The 17,577-nt window shown below is 42.1% G+C and overlaps 1 protein-coding gene across 9 annotated transcripts in view; it reads right to left on the bottom strand.

The window, feature by feature from the left end:
- Positions 1-17,577, bottom strand: part of EPHB6 (EPH receptor B6) — a 67,151-nt gene that overhangs the window by 14,028 nt on the left and 35,546 nt on the right. For all 9 annotated transcript variants that reach the window (XM_053935299.1, XM_053935301.1, XM_053935298.1 and 6 more), the window contains 2 exons: positions 8,028-8,183; positions 6,683-7,021 (listed from right to left, as the gene is read on the bottom strand). In XM_053935299.1, the coding sequence (XP_053791274.1) occupies positions 6,683-7,021; positions 8,028-8,183 (495 nt within the window). The remainder of the gene's footprint in view (positions 1-6,682; positions 7,022-8,027; positions 8,184-17,577) is intronic.

The following is a 17,577-nucleotide window of genomic DNA, read 5'->3' on the forward strand; positions in this document are numbered from 1 at the left end:
CTGAAATCACAGTGCCTGATTCAATCCAATCTGGGCAGCTGGACTAGATGATCATTGTAGGTTCATTTCCAACTATTCTACTGAATTCTAATTCTAATTCTAATTCTAATTCTAATTCTATTCTATTCTATTCTATTCTATATACTGAAAGCAAAAAACGTGCTATGAGATCAGCTCTTTAATTAAGACTGAAAAAGCAGTTCTCATTGTATGCAATTTAAATAATACCAAATGTATGGAAAATTCTTGCCCACATAAACCTAGTTAAAGCTGTAAAGAAGTCCAAACACCAGTTAAATACAACTCCCAGATTCAATATTTTGTGGTTGTCAGTTGCAAGACAAATTTTTTCCTGGCAGCAGACACGTGCCTGCAAAACTAAAAATCTATCTCAATCAACAGAATAGGTAAGTAAGGAATGCAAAGGAAATGCAGACTCATGTAACAATACATGGCAATCCCCACTTATGCAGAGCACAGCCAAGTGCCATTCTTGGCAGACCATGAGCATTTCTGGCATGTGACATTCAGTCCATATTACATTCCATGAAGATACTTCGGGAGAGCCAATGTGACCCCTTTGTGGTTCTGCCTGGAGAAGTCCCGTGGGATAACACCCTGGAGGGAAGAGTGGCTCAAAAAAGCTAGCTCATGTGCAAGGATTACTTCTTCCAGGTGCAAAAGCAGTCCATCCCAACAAGCACAAATTCAGGCAAAAAATGCCAACAGGCCTGCATGTTTGAACAAGGAGCTCCTACCTAAACTCAGACACAAAAAGGAAGTACGTGGAGGGTGGAAGCACGGGCAGGTAGCCTGAGAGGAACATAGAGGCATTGTCCAATCATGTAGACACATGGCTAGGAAAGGCGGAGCCTACCTGGAATCACATCTGGTACAGGATGTCAAAAGCAAGAAGGGTTTCTCTAAGTACAGAGGCGGTTCAAGGAAGAAGGAAAATGTGGGCCAACTGCTGGGTGGTGCAAGGTCCTGGTGACACAGGGCATCTTCTTCACATCAGTCTTTACCACCAAGTCTTGCCTTTAGGAACACCAGGTTGTGCAGACCTTGGGGAAGTTTGCAGCCAGGAAGATCTTTTTCCTCATGCCAGATCAGCTGACTGAATATTTAGGCAAACTACACCATTTCACAGGCCCTGATGGGATGCATCCTTCGGGCTGATGTAATTTTGAGGGCACTCTTGATAATCTTAGAATCATCTTTGTGACTGTGAGGGGTGCCTGAGGACTAGTGGAAAACAAATGTCACTCCTCTCCTCAGTAAGGGAAGGAAAGAGGACACAGGGATAGGCAGGCAGCTAAGCCTCACCTTCATCCAAAGGGGTTGTTGAGTTTCCAACCTTGGCAATATTCAAAGATGTTCTGGGTGTGGTCAATTTGCAATTTGCTTGAGGTGACCCTGATAAGCAGACAGGTTGGAGAATACGTTCTCCAGAGGTATCTTCCAAGCTTAGCCATTTTCTGATTCTGAGGAGACCCTCATTTAGCAGTACTGACTAGATACCCACAGAATACAAGAGGAGTTCAGACAACTGGCTCGTGGGTCATCACTCAGCCGGGATTCAAACTAAATCCTGTCAAGACCTATGTGTTATATCTAGTTAGGTGTTTTCTTCCCCTTCAGTCTTGCTCCACAGTCTTCTGAAGTTATACAGTTTGATCAACCTCAGCTAGACTTCTAATGTTCACTAACATGCCTCTACATTCTCTCATAGTTATTTCACTTTTATTATCTCTTCAGGTATCCTATTCTCATATTCCAAGCAGATGACATGAAGGCCCTAGCTTTGTTCTTAGCTTTGTTCCAGCTTCCCAAACATCATCTTCTAGGAAGATCAGCCTGAATGCAGCATGGAAATTCCCTTCTTAATATGTTTATTATCTTATCTTTATTTTGAAAATGTCCTACATTTTTCCACACATTTCAATTTAGTTCTGTCCCTTTCTCTAAATACCCAAAAATCCTTTAAAAGTATCTTGGACTGTCTTCTGTCATAACCTTGTACTTTTGCTCCCTATGGATGAAGAGTGCTTTAAAAGGGCAAATTAGTCAATTGGAAGGCAATTAGAAGGGAAGTTATTTTAACTTCCCTTCCCTCTCTTATTATTAGTTTTTGTATATGCATTCCACTCATGCTTAATAAAGAGGAAAATAGCCTTTATGACACAAGGCGCCATGTTTTACTTTGTATTTTATACTTATACTTGCTCAAAAGGTTTCTGACTTCGTTTAAACAGTAAGTGAAACCTGAATTTTGAAAATAAGCACATTCATTCTCTGCTCATGCTGTAGAGATTGGGCATAGTAAAGAGAGAAACTGGAATAGTTCCTTTTTGTGGAGTGACCATAAAAATTGTTATTAATTCCCAGTCATAGCTGGGCAAATCCATTAAAGATGCTAAATTGACAAATGTATTTCATTTAGAGGACAAAGAACACTCACACTCTACTTGCTGTACCTGCTGGCTTTAGCCTGGCAAAACACAACAGCATGGAGCTTTTGACAGCTCTCATCTTATTTCTTTCTTGTTTTGAACTAGAAAATGCCTTGCCTTTGTCCCTGCTTTTGCCAACTAAGTCTACTGTACTCTTTTGGATCTCTTTGGGAAAGCAAACATCTTCAAGCAGTTCATCATTTCCCTTCACAATCTCATATAATCATACTTGGCATTTAATTCCTTTCCTCTTCTCACACCATTTCATGTGAAAATCTTCTGTCAGGTCCTCTTAAACTTCCTAGCACTACCCAAAAGTGTGCTTGTGCCCATTCAGCCTCTTACACAAGTCTTCAGACTGTCTAGCACACATTTCTGCAATGCTACAGATTTTTGGTATTGCCAGGTTCCACTGCTCTGATTTCCACTGATGCAGAAGGCTGATGCATATATTTTCACAGGTACAAGGCAACCTGGTCAAATAACCTTTATCTTCACATACCTCTACTAGCTCTCAGAACGTCTGGACTCAGCTAAAAATCCCAATACACTTGCTTTTAAAAGTCTGCATTGATTTGTGCCAACATTTAAATCTCTGCTGCCTTTCTTTTTTCCTCTTCTTTCTAGGAATGTAAGAACTGTCTGAACAAATAAGTTCAGTAGCATTTCTCTGGCAACAGACATTACTACATGCTTCAGTGAAAGTTGCAGGGGAAAAGTGATAGTTACAGGTAGTTACAGCTGTGCATAGAAAAAATTTTTTCACAGTCCTTTAAATGAAAACCTGACTTCTGTCCTTAGACATAAGAAGAGACTTTGTTTACCCTGATAAATACACTTGAAGATGTTAAAATAATGAACAAAAATTTAGTCAGTTTTATTTTTTGTGATAATATGGTAAGAGTTTAAGTTCTTTGCATTTTTGTGTGTCAGGTTCACACCTGTGATAAAGTATAACTTCATTAGAATTACATAATTGCCTTTCATCATGTGGTTCCTGCTATCTGGAACAGCCTTCCAACATCTCTCTATACTTCCTGACATTTATTTAGATATTCACCCTCAGCACTTCAAACCTGAGCTGAAAGCAATTCCCTTCTCTTGTCTCATCTCTGCACAGTTCTTCCGGTGATTAGCATATCATATTTGCATTTCACACTATTACTATCCAAACAGGTTTCATTACTGCTATTCAAACAGGTCTCATGTTTCAGGTTAAGTCTTACAATAAAGGTTTTTCAGTGACAGCCCTCTAATTCTGATTTCAGGCACAAGATCACTGAAGAGTAGGAACATCATAATCAGTCTGCCAGAGAAAAATGTGATTGTGAAACCAAAGGATCCTATCATGCTCTGAAGAAGGGCCAGAAGACTGTGAGGGGTACGCAAACTCTTAGAGGAACAGTGTTTTGAGACAAAGTTAAAGAATGAATAGGTATCATGGGAAGAAGAAAAAGTAGAACTGTTTCCACACAGAACATTGCCTAAGACACCTCTAACAAAGGGGCAGCAGTGTTTTTTGGACCAGCACTTTAGAAGAAGAGAGAGAACTCAGACTGATGTATGAGTAAGCAGAATCTTCAGAAACTGCCAGGACTGGAGGATCTTTTTTTGGGTCATCTTTAATTCAGTGGAAGAAAATTTTTGCTATGGCCCTTTATCCTGTCACTGTACCTTTCTCTGGTTTGCTTTTGCTTTTATTTTTTTTTCTTTTTTTGTACCCTTTATGTTTTTCCGTACCCTTTTTCTCTCAGCATGTACAATCCTCTGAAAGTTCTATCTCTGCTTGTATAATAATAACAACAGAAATAATAATTGTAACAATAACACAACATCAACAAGCAATGCTAAAGTGAAAAGCTGCTGAAGGGATCAAAAGGAGGGGGATATGGATGAGACAGGCCATGTGATGGAGGAAGCAGGGCCTTGTTAGTATGAGCTGTCAGTACAAATCGAGGGCAGCTCATCTCAAGCTCACTCCTAACGATCCCAAGGAAAAGCAAGGAAAGAAAAAACTGCGACCAAACACAAAAAGAAGCCACTCAGTACACACTGATGTTTAAGGAAGTTGTTCTTCCCTGAAACAGCTTTACTGCACAGGAGAGGCACCTAAGAGAGAAGCACCCAAGACACCCGAAGACATTATGAGACACTTGGAAAAGGAGTGGTCAGAAAATTCAAACAGATACAGAGGGTAGATTGGGTGATTCCAGGAAGGAGGAGGGAGCAGCTGCTCAATTAAGTTATCTCTGATATAGATAAAGAAGGTTGAGATGAGAAGCATGAAGAAAGAGAATTCTGTAGGATGTTAGTAGAACACCCACCTTTCTCCAAGAGAAGCCAAAGGAACTGCCTGGAATTACCATGCAAATTACCCAGACACATTTTACTGTAAACAAAAACTGATCACCCACTTGCAGCCTGCCTTTCAAGGGGACCAGGGATCCTAGAGGTGCTTTGCTGCTTGATATCTGTCAGGTAACATTTCAAAGGGAACAAACAGATCAACCCCCTGGCATCTATTAACAGCAGGAAATTAGATGGGGGGTATAATATATATTCCCTTTCTTTCCATATAATAGAAAAAGAAGTGATAAGATGTGATTTAACCAAGCCCATGATGCCACATCTGGTTTCACAGCACTTGCCTGGAGCTTTACCAAAAACTTGTTTTGCAGGGGTTTCCACACTACACTCTGGAATCTCATACAGGATTTGTTTCAGTTTAACATTTACACAACTCTAAATGTTTGCAGACATTTTCTGTCACTCAGTTCAAAATGTTACCCCTCCTTCTCCTCTCCATCACATTACTCCTTATTATATCCTCTTAAACAGGCTGTGTATAATTCCTCTCCATATTAGCTTATACATGCTTGTGAAGAACAACATATGCCCAAGCCTCTTAATGCTGACATTTAGCAGAACTCTATGCCTGGATGTATGTGTCTCTCTCCAGCTCCAGTCCTTGTAAATGATATTTACAGGAAACAGAACTCCTCTGACTGCCCACACAACCCATTAGTATGTTAGTTTAGTCATCCCCATGATTTAGTTTCTAGTTACAAGGATCATGACATCTTTGAATATAACTGCACAACATATTTTAATATTTCCACCATATAAAGGAAAAAAAAAATGTTTCTTATTAAGAGGAAAATAAGACGATAAAATGGAGAAGAGCAGGGGATAGAGAAAATTAATAGCTTCTCTGGCAAACTGATGCTCACAAAATCCTCATCAAACCCTAGTAGCGTCCCCTCTCTTGCACAGTGAAACGATGTGCTTTGTCTGACCCACAGCGCAACATCTCCCATTGGAATTTTCTCCAGGGCAGCTCCTTCCGCAACGATCACATCAGCCGCTAAACTTGAGTTTTTCTTCCAAGACGCAAGAATGGAAAGCCCATTTAGATAAGGCAGGAATGAGAAGGGCAAAAGTGAAACTATGGAACTAACTGGGCAGGATAAAAAAAGGCACACAACACAGGTATGTTGCATCCCGGGTTTGGGTTCAGATTAGGGGTTATGATCTATGTTAGCTAGCCGAGTGCTGTGTACCCCTGCGCACCCCCTGTGCTTCTCCCCCCACCGCGGTGGTTCGCTCCGGGTCTCTTACTATTGGAGCTTCAGCCTGCTGCTCCTGTAACCACTCCCCGTCCCGTCCGGAGAGTTCGGTGTCTGTCACCCCGATCCTGCAACCCTGTTTGCCCCGGAGCCCAGGGTCCGCCCCCGTTGCGTCCCCGTCGGGCGCCATGGTCCACGTCATCGCCACAGCGCCTGTCCCCATTCGGCGGGAGGGCTTCTGCTCTCCTCGTCCTGCCCCCGATAAAACCCCACGCCTCCCAGATCTCAGGGCCATTTTCGTCCACACGGAGTTGGGGGCGGTTTGCAACTTCTCCACCACAGCTCCCGCGGCCATTAAAGCCTTTCAGCCTCCCTCGTGGACAAAGTGGATATTCCTTCTCTCTTTGCCAGCATCCCTCGCGTGCGGCAGTAGAAACCGCGGCCAGCCCTGCCCGGAGTGTGGAATGGAGCCGCGCCCGGGCACAAGTGGCGAACCCGGTCTCCGGAGAGAAGCGGTGCTGCTCCAGGCGCCGGAGCTGCCCGGGGCCAGGAGAAAACAACGGAACGCCGCACAGGTAAAAAGACAAAACTCCAGGATTCAAAAGATAAAAGCAAATCAAACGAGAGAGAGAAGTAGAAACTTCGAGACAGGAGTCTCCTCACCTGACTGGCTGGTGCTAACATTGATGGTGGCAAAGTGGGGTGCTTCTGAACTCAGCTCAGTGACCAAGTTGACGGCCTGGATCTCGAAGGTGTAGTGCACACGGGCCAGGAGGTTGGAGACCTGCACGCGGCTCTCGGTCAGCCCCACCTGGCGCGGCTCAAACTGCACGCTGTCCCCACAGCGCACGCAGGGCCCCACTGATCCCGCTGGGCACACCTTGCAGATCACGTTGAAGAAAACGTCCTTGCGGCCGCCCAGGTCCTTGGGGAGGCGCCAGGTCAGGAGCACGTTGGAGCCAATGATTTCATAGCTGAGGTCACGAGGAGCAGAGGGGATGCCTAGAAAGCAGAATGAAGGATCAAAATCCCATGAAAGTGGGAGAGAGGTGAGGGAAGGCCGGAGGCAAAGCAAAGGGAAAAGAATAGAAGAATAAGTTGCTTCTTCTTCTCATTCTTACTCTTCATCAGTTGTTTCTTTGAGGAAGGCTAAGAAAAACATAATCTTTGCTACATCAAGCACACACATTAACAAAGGAACAACTGTATTAGCACATTTTAGACAAACAAAATTACAAAGAAGAGTCCTTGTTTCAAGGGTGTGACTTTTTAATTTCCTTAAAAGAACAGCCATTGTTTAGGGAAGTGCCTATCCCTTTTAAAACTTTACACAAATTTTAAACTTTACACAAGCTTAGTAAAGATTTATCTCTACTGAGACCTCTAATTCTCTCCTTTGGCAGCTAATATCTCTGAATTTTCTAAGACTTTAGTTAGCCTGTTGCATCTGTTCCAGGAACTAGACACCAATTTTGCCTGCAGTTATTCCTGGTGCCAGCCAGATTCCTCAATGGCATCAGAGGTAAACTCTGACAGCTGAAAAATTGCCCATTCTGTGCATCTAACACTTCCCTTAATGGCACAGAGACAGTGAAGAGAAGGAGAAAAATGCAGAGCGTTACAAGAAGGCATGGGGATGAGAATGGGACAAGACACTGCAGCTAAGAATGAAAAGTTCAGAAAGGTAGAAGTAGGCAGCAGAATTGTACTGCTAAACCTGGGCACAGACACAAAGCAAGACGGGAAGGGGAGGGACAGACAGGCTGAGCTCAGTAACAGGGAGGGGTAAGGAAAACATTATTTACAGAACATTTCCTCTGAAGGCTGTAATGAAACCCTCATTCTCATCATCACTCTGTAGTCAGGTGCAGGAGAAAAGGGAAGTTTGGGGTAATTTCAAAGGTCTTAAGAGGGGAATTGCAACCCCCCCACCCCCCCAAATCATTTGGGCACATTTTCTCTCATTAACCGCCCTTCTTGTTTTCAAACACTTCATCCGAACACTTACCAGTGCAGGGAGCATCAGAATTGTCTGAAGCAGATCGATAGTACCGGTTCTGACACACACATTCCCGGGAACCTGGCAGTGGAGCGTGGCTGTGGGCAGGGCACAGATGGCAGGGGTCATCTCCCACAGATACTTTAAAGAAACCAGGGGCACAGGCTAACAGGAGGAAAATAAGAAAGGCAAAAGCAGGAAAATCATTAATTCAGATTTCAGAAACACTGTAATCTTATTTACATTTAACTTGTGCTGCTACTGCTGGGAGAAGTTATTGCATAGAGCTACTACTCGTTTTGGTTCTTTATAGAGCATATTTTGTCCAAGTTGCCATTTCAAAACAGTTTATTTTATTCTATATGTAAGTGCTTAAATTGATTCACTGGTGGATGAAAGAGAAACAGTCCTGAGACAGCTTTGGCCACCTCGAATAATTGTCTTCTCATTATTCACTCAAAGAGCTTCTAAATTAGAGAAGCCAAGGAGCCCAGCCAAGCGATTTGTCTTGAAATATCAAACAGTTACCCACACCTCCTTCCCCCCACCCAACACAGCCACAAAACTGGATTTTTTATGCTGCCTACAACAGTTTCATTGCTTAAAGTAATATACACTACTATTGCTGATTTTGCATTAAAACGAAGAGCAGACACTAAAACTGGCAGTCCTATTTTTTTTCCTGTAGGTCTGAAAACTTCCCAGTAATGGATAAAAGTATGTTAATTAGTCAAATTTAATCTGCAAGTGCATAGGAACATGTGTATGCAACAAGCTGAAACAAGGATGGAAATCCATCCTACAGGGAAAGAAAATGAAAAATGAAAAAATAATTTATTAACAATATGAGAGCATGGCACATTCTAGGTTTGGCAAAGATGACTAATAGGAGGTGCCTGGACCTTATACAGAAGTGATAGGATACAGCTTTTACTGCTTTTATGTATGTTTTCTAAGCTGATTTTCTATATAAATAGATGCAGCTCTTTTAGATTTTATGGACTAACAAGTTCAGGTGAAAGCTCATTTGCAGCTGATGTTTGGTTCATTAATTTCACAATAAAGAGCATTTCCAAGGAATGGGAAACTTTCAGACAGATCCCAGATAAGCATTTGATATCAAAAGACACAAGGGACACCCTCAAGAGCAGAACTATTCTAGTGGTTACCGTAAGCAGAATATTCAAATGGACTGAGGATTAAAAGTTACCTAAAAAAAGCAAAGCAAATAAGAGAAGAATATTGTACAGAGATGTTATATGAAATTAGAATCATATGTGTTCAATCCCTGTTGCGGCTACAGGCACAGTCCAGAAATAACAGCCAATAACATCTGTGGAGTCCCATCAGGTTTATGCTTCTTATATTACTTCATCCTCTCTTGTCAAAATTCTTCTTGGATGCACAGAGGAACCTCCACATGTACACAGATAAGAGTGGTAAGGCCAGACCATAAAGGGGACTTCAATAACACTGAATGATAGCTATTAGATAGGGGAACACTGTTTCTTTCCAGCACTCAAAAGATGACAACATTCAGTGTGTGATACATTGCCATTTGGAAAGGAAAGGGGAAGAAGAGACTGTAATTTTTCGTGTGATGGATGATGGTTAAGAACAGTGCAACTGCCCTTGCCTTCAGGCCTTTATCCAGCAGAAAATCAAATTATTCCCATACGGAGAGATACCTCCATATGTTTGTATGGACAAGAAAGAGTATGGAAGATTTTATCCACTTCATAAACTATACACCTTTTACTCAATTTTAGGCTCTCTTAACAGCCACAGATGTAGAATACAATATTCACACTTCTTGGCAAATGCATTTGTACTGAAACTATGAGTAGCATGAATGGGAAGTTCTCATCCAACACTCTGCAAAGTCAGTCAACCAAAATTTCAGGGATCTTTCTTTTTTTATTTCAAGTTTGAGAATGCTGAATTTAATGTGAATGTCTTTATTTTCTTAAAAGCAATTTTATCTCATTTGTTTTTTTCTTGCATCAAACTCCTTCTTGAGCTTTTGATGAGGCTTAGAACTAATGATATATTCATTCCACTTGTCAAGGTAGACCCTGTAGAACAGTTATTTTCATTCATTCAGTATTACAGCCTGATATCAAGTAGGACACCTTGCTGCTAGTCACAAAAATGAAAATGAACACATAATGGTAATACCTGCCATGTCTGTGATGCTAAAGGGAAATCTGTAGAGGGTATGGACTTTACCCCTGAAGGACAAAACCATATTTACCCTATAAGGACAGTGCAAAAAGATTTCAGGTAAATTCACCTTTAGCCCAATTGCAAATCATATGGAAACCTAGCAAATCTGTGAATGAAGAGTTTGTCTGGCATTTACTAAATGAAATTAATTTTAAAATAAACGTGTTAAAATAAATAAACATTTATTTTTACACAGTTCTTTTAAAGTCTACTGGCAACTTGCTGTTGAGCCTGGGGATGCAGGGATGAGGCCTGCAGAGTTAGCACACTGTTGATGAATTAGCCAAAGGTAGTAAGGACAAGTGCAGTGCTGTAGGCTTTATGCAATGGAACAAAATAGTGCAACACCTCCTCAGTAAAGAAAAGCAGTATATGTAAGTTAGAACAGCTGTATTGCTTAAAAGGCCAAGCAAGATTTCATCCATGTTATGGGCAGTCACTCCAAGTGACCATAAACATTCAAAAGCTGCTTGTAAAAACCAACCAACCAACACATAGATCAAGAACACAAGTCTCTGGACAGGGACACGGTGTCAGCTAATGGATAACAGTGTTATCTGCTCACATTACTGATACAGTACACTGCTATAGGGACAACACTCTGGAACAGGTATGTGTAACAAACGTCAGTGATCAAATACTTACACCTGTTCTTAACTGCCTCACAAAATCTAATTTCACCATCCATGCACGGTGCTTGGCATTATATGTCTGAACCATATACAAAAGCAGATTATTGCTGTCTCCCCAAGCACTGCCCAGGGTCCAATGCCTTTTGTCTTGTGACACTGAGCTGATTCCTTGCTATCTAAGAGATCTCTTAGTCACCGAGGCAGCATCTAGTTTTGAGTGCAATCCCAGAACTGTAAGAGTCACTCAATGAAGAGTTGTTTATTTAGGTTCAAGAGTAATGACAGCATGAGAACAGGTGACTATACGGTAAATTACAGGTTTAAACAAGAAGAATATTTCCACCAACTAAAGTAGTAGGCTTCTGAGAAAAACTTCAAATATGAGCAGTAGACAAAAAAAAAAAAAAAACACACACACAAAAAAAAAAAAAAAAAACCACCAAAAAAAAAAAAAAAAAAACCAAAACAACACCAAAACAAAAAGCCTAACCACCTAACCACTTTTAAGAAGGATCCTGGCCTGTTTGTGAAGTGATTTTGATACAGTTGCCATTTACATCTCTCCCTTCCAACCTCTCCAGGCCAAACATTCCCTTGTCCTTTATTTAACTTATACAGAGTGAAGCAGCTACATCAGCTCATTAATAAGCACTCCACTAGAGCTGAGTAACTGAAGAAAGAAAACTTCACTGCAGCTGTTCCACCAATGAAATAAATTTCAGTAATATGCTCCCATGTCCTATTTGCTAGACCAGAGCAGACTCATGTCTTGGCTACACCAGTGTGTCTCAGATGGCTTTCCATGATTACCTGTGAAAATCTGGATGGAGCTCAGAGCTGACAGCAGGAATTACCCTCCCATTCAGAGGCACTGATCTTCAAGGGGGACTACAACCAGCCTACTATACTGGAGGAGGAAAACAGCAGGGCATAAGGGTTCGAGGAAGTTCCTGGAAAGGATTGGGAACTACTTCCTGACCCAAGCAATAGAGGAGGCAATGAGGGGAGGTGCCCCCCTGGACCTGATGCTCACAAACAAGGAAGGGCTCACTGGTGATGTGAGGGCTGAAGCCAGCCTTTGCTACAGTGACCATGACATGGTGGAGTTCAAAATCCAGAGTGCAGTGACCAGAGCAAAAAGCAAGCTCACAACACTGAACTCCAGGACAAGCAGATGTGAGCACTTGGGTGATCTGGAGGAGTCCCGTGGGATAACGCCCTGGAGTGAAGAATGATGCAAAAAAAATAGATCACGTGCAAGGATTACTTCTTCCAGGTGCAAAAGCAGTCCATCCCAAAAAGCACAAATTCAGGCAAAAAATGCCAACAGGCCTGCATGTTTGAACAGAGCTCCTAGAACAGAAAGGAAGTATGTGGAGGCAGAAGCATGGACAGGTAGCCTGAGAGGAACATAGAGGCATTGTCCAAACACGTAGACACATGGCTAGGAAAAGCAGAGCCTACCTGGAATCACATCTGGCACAGGATGTCAAAAGCAAGAAGGGTAAGAACAGAAGTGGCTCAAGGAAGACTAGAGAAAATGTAGGTCAACTGCTGGGTGACACAGGACAAGTTCCTCACATCATTCTTTACTAGCAAGACCAGCCTTTAGGAACCCTAGGTCGTGGAGACCTCGGGGAATTCTGCAGCAAGTAAGATGATCTTTGGCTTTTACTCAGCTTTGGTGAGGGTACACTTGGAGTCCTGTATTGAGTTTTGGGTTCCCCAGTACACAAGAGACATTAACATATTGGAGAGAATCCAGCAGAATATTTAATCGGCCATAAAGACGATGAAGGGGATAGAGTATTTCCCACAGGAGGGCAGGCTGATAGAGATGGGATTGCTCAGCCTGGAGAGGAGAAGGCTTTTAGCAATCTCATGAATGAGCACAAATAGTTGAAGGGAGGAAGCGAAGAGGACAGAGCAAGGCTCTTCAGTGTTTCTCAGTGACAGGCCCAGAGGTGAACAGCACAAACTGAAACACAGCAGGTTCCCTCTGAACACAAAGAAACATTTTTTTACCATGAGGATGACAGAACACTGAAGCAGGTTACCCAGAGGGTTGTAGAGTCTCCTTCCTTAGAGAAATTCAAAAATAGTCTGGATCTACTGCTGGCCTACTTGCTAGAGATGACCCTGCTTGTGCAGGGAGAGGGGTTAAGGTGTACTCCAGAGATCTCTCCCAAGTTCAGCTACTCTGTGTTTTCTCTTAAACATAAGCCAATTAAAATGTGGATAGAACCCCGCGGTCTTGGTTGCCTCACTGCCAGATCACTCATCACATACATGATTGAGGGTGGGTGGACAGGGAACAATGAATGGAAAGTTCTTGACACTAGACTACATCTCATTTCAGATGTTCAGAAGTGAAATGAGAATAGGATGGTCAGGTTCCCTCTGAGGGAGGGGCCTGAGAAAAGACTTTAAACAAGACAGAAAAGAGTAAAGAAAAGCAATAAGGAAGAGATTCACCTGTGCAGTTCCACTCCCATTATAGAAATTGCACTTGAAGAACTATGGAGTGGAATACTGAGCAACTCAGGAGGGAAGATCTCTCCACAGTGATTATTTTTTATTGTCTAGTGAAAAAAATAATTACTACATAAACCTATAATCTCACATTGTTATTTCCAGAAGGGATGGCAGATACAGAGAAACAATCATGCTTTGAAACTCTCATTCTGCCCCTGGGTATTTCTATTTCCAGAAGAAAAACAGCAAAATGAAATCACATAGCATACTGCAAGCAAAGCAGATTTACAGTGATTAAATATGATTCACATCTCTCTCACCTTCCTAATAAAATATAGTTGGAAAAATAATACTATGGCCTAAGTTTTGTTGCTGCTTATATTTTACATCTGTAATTTTGGTCAAAACAGCTGGACTGAGTAAAGTAGACACTAACTGGCCTCCAGCTACAAGAAGCTAAAGAATGGCTTCCAAAGGCAGGCACTGCAGCTATCACAAACTTTCTGCTTCCACCTGAACCTGCCTCTGCATCCAGTCAGAGAGCTGCTTGCATTCACAAGCACCTTTATCCCTTTCCAAAACTGCCTAAGATAGGTTGCCCACAGCACTCAGGACTTTAGCCCACAGATAGCAATAATAATTGTTCCCAGGACATGGAGCTTTTCCTGGCATTGCCTCAGTCCAGTCACTATAAATAGTGTATCGAAGGTCAAGTCAGGAGGAAAGAGAAAAAAATTCCCTGGCAATCTAAATAGGCAAAAGCCACTTCCTTTTATTCAAGCACTTACAGTGAGCCTAGGGCTGTCTTTGCACACACAGACAGAATCCAACTCTCATTTGTTTCTGAATGATCTTACCTTGCATTCCCTTCTTACTGTAGATCATGGCATCAGGTCCACTTGCTGTGGTCCTACAGCCTCTGCTGATGACTGTGCTCACTGGAGACAGTCATAACAAATATTCACACTGTAGTAGGCCCACTGTCACCAGGACTAGTATGTCTTCCTTTAGTGAACACTAACACTTCAAGACCATCCCAGAGAAAGACTGAACAAGAGTGGCTTCTCCTGAAACACCTCCACCGTGTTCCTGCAGAACAGCTTCACACAAAACACGAACACCAGCTAAGCCACAGGACCTGTCACTGGTGATAGTACAAGTTACCATCCCCCAGCAGCAGGACTTTCCAAGAAAACACAGATCTAGCTCTGATTGATTCACAATATCGGATGCAAGGACAGAGGGTTGCAGAGCTAGCACCTCAGGGGGCAGAGCAAGCTGCCACTTCCCATCAAGTCAAGCCTACTATGACAGGAGAAGGCAGAGTTAGGAGTGCGCAAGCGCTTTTCCCTCAGCTTGTCTCAGTCATTTTTTGTATCTTGGCACAGTGTCAGAATGCCACAGCAGTTCAGCTGGGCACAGCTCATCTCAGACACTGACCCAGTTTTCCTCAGCTCCCCCTACAACGCTCGCCCCTGTGCTGCCTGTGTTTGCCTGACTGCTCACTGGAGACAATTTCCACCTGGGAGGCCAGAGGAGCAGCTTCTGACAGAGTTCTAGCAATAACAAATAGCAAAACCAGAAGAGAAAAGTGCTGGAATCATGGAGTGGCAGTAGGGAAAGGGGTAAAGAAAATGAAAATGAAGAGAGGACAGACCAACAAGCAAAGAGGTAGAGAAAGAGGCATTAAAAAGCTCACTTGGACAGTAAGAGCAGAGAGGAATATTTGGAGAATAAAGCAAAATGCATCAAGAGGAGAAGGACTAAGAAAGGCAATTGGGAACTTCAACAGAGCTTTAGGTATACCCAGCAGTGACTTTAGGGAATGTGATACAGGTGACACTTTTTGTATGCAGATGGAACTGAACTGAGACACAAGAAGACATTTAGAAGAGCATAAAATTGCTCTCTTATTGACTGAGACAACTGATGAGTTTCTTATGTAGGAGTTCTGCTCCCAGGTGTACTGTGGGACAGCAAGAATAAATACTAGATGTGAGAGTATTGAAAATGAACAATGTCAAAGCTGGAAGTGGAGTCAAACTGGGAAAGATGAATGGACACAGATGCTTTTGAGGCCTAGGGAAAGCTGCATGTGCAGAACTACAGAGGGCATCAAATGAGAATGACTCAAGGCAAAGGGATGGAGTTTGGCACTTAGAGGGCAAGATGATGGAAAGGAGTTAGCAACCAATAATATTGTAGAATCATGATGTAGACATTTAGACATTACATTTCTCAAAATGCTAGAAAGATAGCATAATTAGCATGAAGAAAACACACTAGAAAATAAAAATTGTAGTGTTTTTTAGATAAAACACTTCTTCCCCCCTCCCCCTCCCATAAATATTTCTATGGCTTGCTTATGGTGGTAGCAAATTCCTGCTGGGCCAGACTATTCCACAGTGACTGCTACTGTGCATCTTGCATCTTGTCCTGAATAAGGTGGGATCAGCCAGCAATAAAAGCCAGGCACAGTGATGCAATAGGGCCCTGGGTTGATCTAGAGTTTCACAGTTACTACAACTGTTTGGGTGGGGAAGAGAGAGTGGAAAATGAAAGAAACATAAAGAGAGAAAAGTGTTTCTTTTGAGTCTTAAAGAAGAGCATCAAATCAACTGAGATAAAATAACTGAAGTGACTAAGACCTCTTTTCTGCTTAACTGTTGATAGATCAGTTGAGTAAGGGATTTTTTAGGTAAAAGAGGTGGAGCTGAAGCAATTACTGGCTAATTATATGTGGGAGAACTGCCAGGGAATGGGTTGTGTGAGAAAAAAATGCAAAAACACAAGAGGAAAGATTTGGGCAGGGTAGGACAGAATATGAGTAGACAGCAAGCACTTGATACAGGAAAAGAAGCAAACTACTTGAAAAGCACCAAAATGTATGTGCAAGTAGCAGAAGGAGGCTGGAGAAGCTGATGAAAGGAGTAATATGGAAGAAAAAAAATATTGAAAAAGGTAATCTAGATCAAGGCATCAAACATTATTGTCAGCTGTGAGTTTACCTTGAAATTAAAGCTCTTACCCAGGAGAGGCTAAGACACTGGGTTTGTTCATTTTGAAGCAGAGCAGGCTGTGGGGTGGAAGCTTATGGCTGTCATCAGCCACCTAATGGGAGGATATGAAGAAGGTGTAGGCACGAGGTGGCAGAACGTGAGATAACAGACACAAGTTGTAATAACTTCTTACTACATCTTACTAAAATCTTCTTCTACATAGGAAGAAGTCATTTCACCATGGGCGTTGTCAAATATTGGAACAGTTGCCCAGGGACATTGTGTAATCTCCATCTTCAGTAATAACTAAAACTAGAGTAGAACAGGCCTTGAGTGACCTAACCCAATTTGGTCCTGCTTTGAGCGTGGGGTTGGAGCAGATGACATTCACAAGTCCCTGCGACGTAAATTATCTTGTGGCTTTAAAGGAAGCATCCTTTAAGTGATTAAAATTTAAGAAGAGCGTATTGTTCTCTTTTTTTCCTTTTGTTACTTGTATGTGCATATTTTTAGCAGACTATCAAATCTTTTACTTTAGTATAAATCTTAACATTCTTTTAGCCTCACACACTGAAAAAGGTTTATCCAAGCTGATGAGAAAAGGCATTTTTTAATAACACAAAAATAATCATAAAATATTAATCCCAAATGAGACCTCCAACAGCTCCCTGCACAGTTGCTTGCTCCTGTAGCTATCAGTAATACAGATGTGATTCCTTCTGCAATCAGAAGGAGACTGCATATAGCCAAAGGACAAGGGCACTTTTATGGAAACCTGACAGCTACTACAGATGACAGGCAGACCTTTGGCTTGCTAAATACTCTTAGAAACAAACATCCAGAGAAAGAAGACAGGAGAAGCAGCCATGTGGATAGCCAACCTTGGTAAACACCCAAATGCCCACCCTCTTACTCTCCCTCCTCAGCAAGACACAGGGAGAAAACTGGATGAGAAAGCTTGTAGGCAGAGGTAAAGAAGTTATAAAGACAGGGAGCTTGTTTACCAATTACTATCGCAGGCAAGACAGACTTGGCTTGGGGAAATTTAATTTATTGCTGATTAACATAGATTTGGGTAATGAGAAAACAAAAACAAACATTAAACCAACACCTTTTCTCCTCCCTCTCCCAAGTTCAGCTTAAAGCTTTTCACTCCAAATTTGTTCCCTCCTCCTCTTTCTGGCTGGTGTTTTCTGCCTCTGGTTAAGTATGTTTGTACAGAGGTGC

The sequence above is a fragment of the Vidua chalybeata genome, chromosome 2 (genome assembly GCF_026979565.1).
Source record: "Vidua chalybeata isolate OUT-0048 chromosome 2, bVidCha1 merged haplotype, whole genome shotgun sequence".
NCBI classification, from domain to species: Eukaryota; Metazoa; Chordata; class Aves; order Passeriformes; family Viduidae; genus Vidua; species Vidua chalybeata.